The sequence below is a fragment of the Nicotiana tabacum genome, chromosome 20, assembly GCF_000715075.1.
Source record: "Nicotiana tabacum cultivar K326 chromosome 20, ASM71507v2, whole genome shotgun sequence".
Taxonomy (NCBI): Eukaryota; Viridiplantae; Streptophyta; class Magnoliopsida; order Solanales; family Solanaceae; genus Nicotiana; species Nicotiana tabacum.
Genome location: NC_134099.1, coordinates 71,845,776 through 71,855,202, shown reverse-complemented (window position 1 = coordinate 71,855,202; position 9,427 = coordinate 71,845,776). Strand labels below are relative to the sequence as shown.

Genomic DNA, 9,427 nt, shown 5'->3' with positions numbered 1-9,427 from the left:
CTTTAATTAGTATACTCTTGTGACATGTATTTATATGACTCACTGATCTCTTACAAAATTTTCTCTATTATGGCATTTGAGGCATGTTCAAGAGAGTTCTAAATGAAGAACCTGGTTCATTAGTATGGGTTCATATGAAAGCTCTGGTATGTTTTCTATACTCTGCACAATTAGAAAGATTAATAATTCAATTATGAGCAGAAGTCCTATACCTGTTAAATTCCTAGAAAATTCTATCTATTAGCATTGAACTAGTTCCGTCCACCTAGAACTCTAAACCGTAGTGTTTGCCTAATATCTAGGGAAGCCAAATCAATCATTCAAAATCAGAATTTCAGGTTGATTATACCTCTAATTGACCACTGCAAAAGGCTGTCGTTACTTATTAAATGTGTATTTGTCTTTAAATACACATCAACTCTCCTGCCTTCATCATAACTTTAAACCGTCAAAAACATTTCTTCAATTTCACTTGCCCTCTTCTCCAAAATTCCCAAATTCTCTCAAGAAACCTGCAATCATGTCTAACCTACAAGACAATCCTGGAACTCCTCCACCACCATCTCTTTCCAATTCATCCTCAACTACTCCTCCCAGTGAATCTCCAAAACCTAGACTACGAAGGGTAAAAATGCTTGCTCGAAAGACTGTAGCATCTGGGGCTCTAAGGAAGGCTTTAAATAAAGGGTTGAAAGCAAGCCAAGTGAAAGAAAGACAAGCTCCAAATTCCGACTCCAGCTCTGAGTCTAAATCCTATCAATCCGCTATTGAGGGGAAGGACATGGGTCTTCTGACTCTAAAAAGATTCAAGAATCTCCTTCTGAGGTAAGTCCATCTGTGCTTGAAAATCTAGAGACTAGGTTTGTTCTGGTTAGACCAATTAGGGATGTTGAATTGCCTGGGATACGTAGGAGTGGAGGTAAAAAGAGTTTTGAAAAAGAAAAAGAGAGAGGGTGCATGTGGTGAAGAGAGGGGAATTGGGAAAGGTGTAGTGCCTGCTATCTGTGGGGTTGAACATGAAAGGGTAGAAGATAGTGGCATGAAGTCAGGGGAAGTGGTTATGGGGAAGCTGCTGAGGGGTTGGTTTATCTTAGCACACAAAGAGATGAACCTGTTCCATCTACTGAAGAGACCCTAGCTGATCTACTAAAAAAGGTTAGGGCAAGCTATGACCCAAAGAAACGCAGAATTCCCACAACAAAAGCCCAAAATGTTCCTAAGCCTTCCAAGAAAAGAAAGGCTTCATCCCCAACACCTACTGGCTCCTCATTGCCAAGGGGTAGAGCGACAAGAAGCAAGGTGAAACAGAGTGAAGTTGATCTACAAAGGGCCTTAGAAGAAAGTAAGAAAAAGAGAAAGGATAAAAGAAAGGGAAAGATTACAGAATCCTTAGAGGCTATTGAGGATGAAGAGATGGAACTGGTCCATCAAGAAAGGGGTACACCAGTGGAGGTTCCTATACCCAAGCCTAAAAAGCCCAAGACCTCTTCCAAGAAGTCTTCCTCTGTGCTTATGACTGATGAACCCACACTAGCCAAGAGGACAAGATCTGCAGTGAAAACCAAACAATCAAAAGTTTCTGATGATGATGACTGGAGTGGAGAAGAAGAAGAAAATGATTCTGAGAGGACAAGCTTGCCATTTTTGGCAGAAGAAAGATTTTAAAGGGTAGTCTGTTGAAGGACCTGGTGGAACCAGGAATGATGAGATTGGTGGATGCCTTAGTTGCTCAGGGATGGAAGGACATGGTCCTTCATATAGATGGTAGGCTAGCCAGAAATGAGCTGATTGAATTTATGGCCAATGTTGTTGTTAAGGATGGAGTTGTCAGTAGCCTGGTGAAAGGAGTCCAAGTGTAGTTTGATGCAGAAAAACTGGGAGAGATCCTGGACATACCCTCTGAAGGGTTTGATGACTATACAAGGCAAATATGTCCATGCCCGGACTCCCTCTCTACCGCCCTTCAAATTACCAAGAGGTTTTGTGATTCAGAAGAGGTGAATGAAGTCAGGGCTATGTAGAAAAGTGAGATGAGGCTTGAGCACAATGTTGTGTTTGAATTTATCAACAAGTGCTTATTGCCCAGACAGGAGAGAAGGCACACTGCTAACTACATGGATCTGATTCTTATGGAGTGCCTAGAGAGGAAAGCAAATCAACTTGCATGCCTTCATTATCAAACTGCAAGACAGGGTCATAAATGGCTCCAAGGCTCATGCTACTTCAGATGGCTTTATACTAACCACAGTTCTGGACAGGCTAAATGTGCCTTTGAAGAAATGAGAAATGGCCTCTATCAAGGAACACTTTGGCATCAAAACTCTTCTTGCCTGTGATTATCCATTCAATGCCATCCCAATTGAACCTAGTTCATCCTAGAAGACACCTATCAACAGCAAAGTTAGGACTCTGGTTCAGGAATGTGCAGCCAAGGATGCTGAAATTGCTAGGCTCAAGGCTCGTGTGGTTGAAGTGGAAACTGAGAGGGATGGTCTCAGAACTGAGCTTGCCAAAGAAAAGGAGAAGAATGATGGAATTATTCAAAACGTGCTGACTCTTCTCCAAACTCAATCCCACCCCTCCAGTTCCTCCAAGCCTTAGGACTCATAGCTTCTGTCTCCTGAACTTGTTCAGTACCCCTAGTAACCCAGATTAGGGATTTTTCTGTTTTTGCTCATAGTTTAAATGTTTTTCTTTCTTTTTGTATATTGTAGGTGGAAACATATCTCTATCAATGATAACTGTTATTTCTCTCTTGTTCAATGATTAATCTGTCCTTGATAGTTTAAATATGTTTGTTGATTACTGATAATTGCACTTGCAGTTGCCCCAGTGGCCATGAGTATTTATTAAAATCTGGGTATCACACATCGTATGCAACTTTTCGATGATGCCAAAAGGGGGAGGAGATATTGTGCTTTACATATTCTAAAATATGTGATATTTATAACCTAATTAACCTGGTCCCTAATGATAAGTGAATTTTCTAAGTTTAGTGTTAATGGTTATACTGAGTTCCTACAGGTTCCAAATAAGTAAAAACCACAGAGTTTGTCATCATCAAAAAGGGGGAATTTGTTGGCCTAAGAACAGGTGAAGTTTTGAAGAATGACAAATGAACTCAGTCATGGACCAGGTCCATCTTGTGAAGCACAGTCATGATCAACCTATACATGTGAGATGCACATGAAGGAGATAAGTCCTATTGATCAAGCAACAATATCTCCTGATCTGTTCGAAAAGGTTGCATATTAGATATGTGGAGAAAGTCTCCTTATATGAAGAGAACAGAATCCGGATAAAAGATAGTGTTAGAGTTTGAGATCTTCATGAACTCTTCTATAATAGAAGATCAACAATTGGGTCCCAATCAAACTCTAATTACTAACCTATTAAATGGCAGTGATTGTTCTCTTTTACATGTAATGCACATACGCATAAGTTAAACTAAATTGAGAGCAAAAGTGCAAGGTGATTTTTCAAGAAATTTATGTGTGATTTGAGTGTGCACTCCTGAAGCTACTTGAACGAGATAGAAGAATCAGTTCCATTGTCTTTATCTTTTATTCTAGTTCAATTGTAGTAGGTGATTTAAAGTTGTACCTTTTCAGCTTTCATAGAAGCAATTGTATTAGGTACCTGGAGTGTTCAAGTTATAGCTAACTTGAAGTTGTCGCAACAGTGGATGCTATGTGACACAACGGGATTAGAGTTAATCCTTAGGTTTACAAAGAGTTTTTGTAAATGCTATTTTGGCTTAGTGATTTTAGTGGAAGTTTGGGAAAATCCTACTGAGTAGTAGGTCATGGCTTTTTCACCTTTTGAGCCAGGTGTTTTCCACGTAAAAATCTCTGTGTTCTTTATTTTATGTACTTATTATTCCGCAAACAGTAGTAGTTAGAACACCTAGAAGAACCAGGTTCTTCTATAGCGAAAATTGGGTATCACACAAATCACCCCCTCTTGTGTGGTATTGACGCTTAAAACATCACCTAGTATGCTGGAAGTGGACGCCCTCACAAGGGATCTTGATGACATTCGTACATTAATGTGGGATGAATCTAGACCAACAGAGCTCTCTAAGAATATGCTTTTTTTTGATAAAACGCTCCTTAGAAGGGAGGTGCGAATTTACATCATAAAATAATATCATGCGATCGAGGTTAATGAGTCATCTATGCAAGTATCCTTATCTTGTCTCGGTGCTGTCCCTTGGTTGATATCGGGAACCCGAGCTAATCATATTCTATCCTTATCTTCGATTCATAACGATTATGGACGTCTGCCCATGTAGTCGCTTGGAATTCGAGCAGGCTTTCCTTAAACTTTCAGGAGGCATCGGCGTAAGAACTCCTCGGGTTCAAAACCTTAGTAAATGCCTCGGCTGCCTATTTGTTTGGAACGGGCGATAACAACATCCTTTCTTTCTGGATCTGATCATGAACTCCCGTAGTAATTTGGACTCTCCTTGTGCAATTTTGAATATGTCCGCCTTCCGGGCTTGGACCTTCCCGGCCCCGACATGGGTCTTAATGAAAGAATATACTAGTATTTCAAAAGAATCTATTAAGTGTTCAGGTAGGAGTGAATACCATGTCAAGGCCTCCTTCGTAAGGATTTCTTTAAAAAATTTCAGTAGAACCGACTCATTCTCATGTTGAGCCAAGTCATTTCCTTTCGTCGTTGTTGTATAAGTTGTAATGTGCTCCTGAGGATATGAAGTCTTATTGTACTTTGGTATGTCTGCCATCTTGAACCATTTTGGAATCAATTCTTGTGTTGCGCTCAGCTTAAACGACAACTGGGTGTACTTTTTCGACTCCGGACCCTTCAACACTGGTGGTGCGCCTAGAATCTGGTCCATTCGGGCATGAAAATCCTTCATGTTCTGATTTATCCGCACGTTCATATCCCTCATGAATCTCATGAGTTCGAGTTTGTAGGGATCATTACCGCTGTCGTTACCAGATCCGCTGCAAGTTACCCGGGCTCCGTCAAAACTGACCTCACCCCTCGGGGTGTTTTAATCGACTCTCTGAGTCGTTTGATTTGTAGGAGTGCTGGGAGGAACTGGACCTCTTCCATTTGCATTGTTGGAAGCATATGATAATTCTTGCTTCAATTCCGTCATGACTTGGTCCTGCCTTGAGAGATGGACCATAATGGCTTTCTATTGCTCTCTCAAGATCCTCACCGTTTTCGCAACGTGTTCATCCTCTGCATCATCGAGGGTTGGCTCCTGCACATCTTAGGGATATTGTCCGCCAAAACCGGAGTTGCCACATCCCCTTCATTGTGGGTGTCACTGATTGAATCCCTATGTTAAGACAGATTTTTGTGCGCCTTAACATTATGTGCGATGTTGATATTATTAGCTGCCATTTTCGATTTTTGCAATGAAACAAAGAATCAAACGAGTTAGTAATAGATGCAAGGATTAGTTCAATTACGCAACTGTCTAAGCCCCCACAGTGGGTGCCAAACTATTTACCCGTAAAACGGTACAGTTGAATTTGTAATATGGTTTATAGATAAGCGAACTTATATTACCCTAAATGATAAATAAGCTATATTAAAAATAAGACTTAGCTTTAAAATCGAAGGGAATGGCAGGCCTATTTCCGTGAGATATGCTTCTGAGGACAGAAAAAGAACAATATAAACAAAAAGTAAAGTTATATTCTTTAGCTTAAGAACAGAATATAGCATAAGTTTTGCGAGAGATTTTGTGTGTTTATAATGGTCGTTGAAATCGCTATTTATAGCTATACCTTGGAAACAAGATCCTAGGATCAAGCCCCTCTTAAATGGCAATAAAGGAAGTCATGACAGGCCATGAATGCCAGAACTTTCTGCAATGACAGCCTATTTAATACTAAGGAATATTCTTCATTAAATGTTATCTGGTGACGAACATTCAACCTCTCACGTCGGTTACGCTCCCCTCGAGACTTATCCGATGTCAGCTGCAGTTGTTGCTCCCGGACTACGTTCTTACTCGATTTGTCTTTCAGCTGTCTCCGGTTCCGCGTGTCATGCTATCATTCGATCATTCAATATAAACCAATTTTACCTTACACAACTATATAGTGAAACATCAAACATGTCATGAGATAATATTATGTTCAGATTAGAGTCATCAAAATGGGCTTGGTCCGTGAGGCCAGCCTAACCCAGACTGCTACTTGGGTAGGGTTGGGCTAGGATTTATTGAGCCCATTTAAAACTGAGGCTTATAAGCCCGACCCAAGTCAGCCCACTGGCCCTTGAGGCTTAACCGAGGTTGGTCTTGGGCCGGCCCGTGGACCAAAAATTAATTAAATTCTAATTAATTACTGTTAAATATTTAATATTTAAAAAAAGTAAAAAGTAAAAAAATATTAACTATAATCCCCATTCCACAACCTTAAATTACTCATTTACCTTTCCATATCAACCAGAATTTAGATTTTTGACATGCATGTAATATGACAAAATTAGTTTTTCTTTTGCTTAATTAATAACGAACTCGAAAAGTCTTAGGTAGCCAATAAAATTTTTTCTCAAAAGAAAATATTACTTTAAGTGAATAATGATCAGTTTGGATTACTTTAATATATTATTACTATTTAACCTACTCTTCAGTATAGATAAAGATCAGTTTTAAATACATAAAAAAAAATTGACCACTAGCAAATTTCAAGAATTTTAAAAATTTTATGGACTATAATAATGAAATCAACAAATGATGTTAATTCTACATTAAAAAACCTCATCATATAAGCTTATTATAATAATCCCTGAATCTGAGGAAAATGAAAGAAAGGTATTAAGAAAATATTCATGTAACTTTAAAAAAGAACAACAAGAGATATAGAGAATTTTCATTTCAATTACGAGATTCCTCATCAAATATCAACATTTTTGTACACTCTAAGCAAATAGAAGTTATTGTTTACATGATTAATCGACTATGTCACGAAAAAATATTTAAGGATTTAAAGATATTTTTAAAAATAAAATAAATATGAAGGGTCGGCCCGTCCTAACCCGTCAAATTTAAAAGTCCACGAGGCTTGGGCTGGGCTGGCCCATTTTGACAGCTCTAGTTAAGATAAAATACTAAGTTTAAATTAATTTGTCTCCAAATTTAAAAAGATACCATGCATTTTTTTTTAATGGATTAATAATTTAATAGTACCACATAAATAGAATTGAGGAAGTATTAATTGTATGCTCCCATAAAGCATAGGAAAGACTTTTTACCAGTTGGCACCCATCATCTACCGAGAGGGAGGCTTAAATTCGAGAGCACAACCATGTTACCATTTCCTTGTAATTTAAAAGTTTTAAAGTTAAGAATATGTAATAATTCTTTTTTTTGTGAAATTCAGAATGACAGTACTCTAACCATCAGAAATATACGTAGTAGTTGCATCCTCAACTATATTATTCGTTACAATTTCTAGTTAAAACAGTAAGTAGTACAATAAACAAACATAATTGATGTCTTGCATCAGTCATTACACATGAGCATTAATGAACCGTCGTATCTATCATATTCCACTGATCATATGATCATGCAGATAGATCTATCACTTGTGCTGACTTGCCTTGGCTTTTCTCTTCTCCATGTAAAAGAAACCAAAGAGGGACACAACAGAGAAAACAGAGAAGACAACAGAGCAGATATCCAGCGTTGCGTGGCGGCCGCTGATGGCTTGAACCTCGAACAAGTCGTCAGTTTTCTCGGCATTGGTGTTTTGGCCATAACCAGACTCTTCTCCTGCAGAATTTAAGGCATAAGCCCTGACGAAATAGGTGCCGGTGGGGACATCTCTTTCAATTGTCCATGTGAAATTGTTGTTAGCTGACTTGTATGGCTTAGTAACAATGTCGAATTGACAAGTCTTGTCTTTCTTGAGATGGTCCTCTGTTCTCCTCCAGGCACGATCCTTTTGGCTAATGGGTGCATAACAAAGCTTCAGTTTGACTGTCTTGTAGGTTGAGTCTGTTCCAGCTAGGTTGCTGCTCTTATATGACCATGTCAATGTTATATCGCCTTCCCCAGCTTTCAGAACTGAAATGTTTATATTAGTACAAGTGTTTAAAATCTATATAACAAACATTAAATAGATAACATAAAAATAAGCAAGATATGATTATATTATGAACGTTTGAACAATGCGGAAGGATAAAAATATGATTTATCAAAGCTTGAGGCGTGTCAAGGACACTGTTCTTAAGGATATTTCGCTCTCACAGTAAAGAATAAAATAGCCGTATCCTCTAGGATTCAATAAGCAGAACTAGCAGAAAATTAAATAAAGAAACCCAGTATATAGGAGGAAGAAGAAGATTCATGAAGTTATTTTAGAAAGTGTGTCTTTAACTCTCCAAAGACAATTTTTATACAGGCGTTGCTTCAACAGCTAGTTAATGGCTAGATATATAACAGTTAGTTCGACTCTATTGAATGTAAAATATTTACTAAATAATAAGTAAATGTAAATAATACTTTAAAGAGAAAAGATTTTCCAAACCAAGATGAACATTACTTTTTGAGATATCACTAATTTTTCAACAAAAACTTCTAACTAGATTACCAAGGGAAAGAAAGTAAATCTCTCATTAAAAGTTTATCTTGGCCCTTTCCAATCTTCCATCGAAGCTAAGAGGCGGGTAGGCGATTGCAATGGAAGATTAGGACAATATTGACATAAGAAAACGTTTACATCAAACTAAATAATATAACCATAATAGTAACAACCAATTAAGGCGAGAATATATACTACTTAACCATAATTAAATAACAAAATACGCATGATGCATGTCTTTGATTATTTTGTTTTGTCCAAACACCAGAGTAAGTTTTTTTGCTATTTACGTACCTCCTTGTCTGTGTGAAGCAGATACTAAAAGACTACTCTTGAGGCTAGAGAACAATATTTCACCATGACTAGTAGCTGCCAAACATGATAACAAAAGTGTAGCCACAAGAAAAAGACGAGTAGCCATTTGCTGATGATCTGAAGAACTTCTTTTAATCAACCGGGGCGATGATGGGTGGGGTTGGGTGCTTTTTTTTTTTTTTTTGGGGGGGGGGGGGGCGGTGAAGGGTTAAAGGAACTGAATGCAAAAGAAATACCACTGATGGTTTGATAGTTGGAGGTGCAATGCTTCTTTATATAGATTTGTTGCAACTTCCCACAAGAAATGGACATCCTTAAAAAAGCTTTGATGAATTAATAAGTCAAAGGCAAACCAACAACTAGGCACAGCTAGCTCTTAAATTTCTTTCGTATGACATGAAATAATAGAATAGTATCGTTTTCTAATAATCGTTAATTAATTATAAAATCATCGTTAGGCGGATGAATTGCCTCTAAGACATGTTCAAACGGTAAGGTGGGTTATAAGCGCTTACAGAATAATAAACTTGGGAATT

The 9,427-nt window shown here is 38.0% G+C and overlaps 1 protein-coding gene across 1 annotated transcript; it reads right to left on the bottom strand.

The window, feature by feature from the left end:
• Positions 1–7,386: 7,386 nt before the first annotated feature.
• On the bottom strand, positions 7,387–9,082 carry LOC107804243 (high-affinity nitrate transporter 3.2-like). The gene is made up of 2 exons (XM_016628094.2): positions 8,871–9,082; positions 7,387–8,059 (listed from the first exon to the last, which is right to left on the bottom strand). Exons 1-2 carry the CDS (start codon positions 8,995–8,997, stop codon positions 7,575–7,577), a joined length of 612 nt encoding a protein of 203 aa, XP_016483580.1. The 5' UTR covers positions 8,998–9,082; the 3' UTR covers positions 7,387–7,574.
• Between the last annotated feature and the right edge of the window lie 345 nt (positions 9,083–9,427).

Bases quoted from the DNA above. Each gene is read 5' to 3' on its own strand.
- LOC107804243 (XM_016628094.2), bottom strand. From the start codon at position 8,997: ATGGCTACTCGTCTTTTTCTTGTGGCTACACTTTTGTTATCATGTTTG. The intron at 8,060-8,870 runs GTACGTAAATAG...TAAACATTTCAG, and splicing joins TGCTTCACACAGACAAGGAG to TTCTGAAAGCTGGGGAAGGC.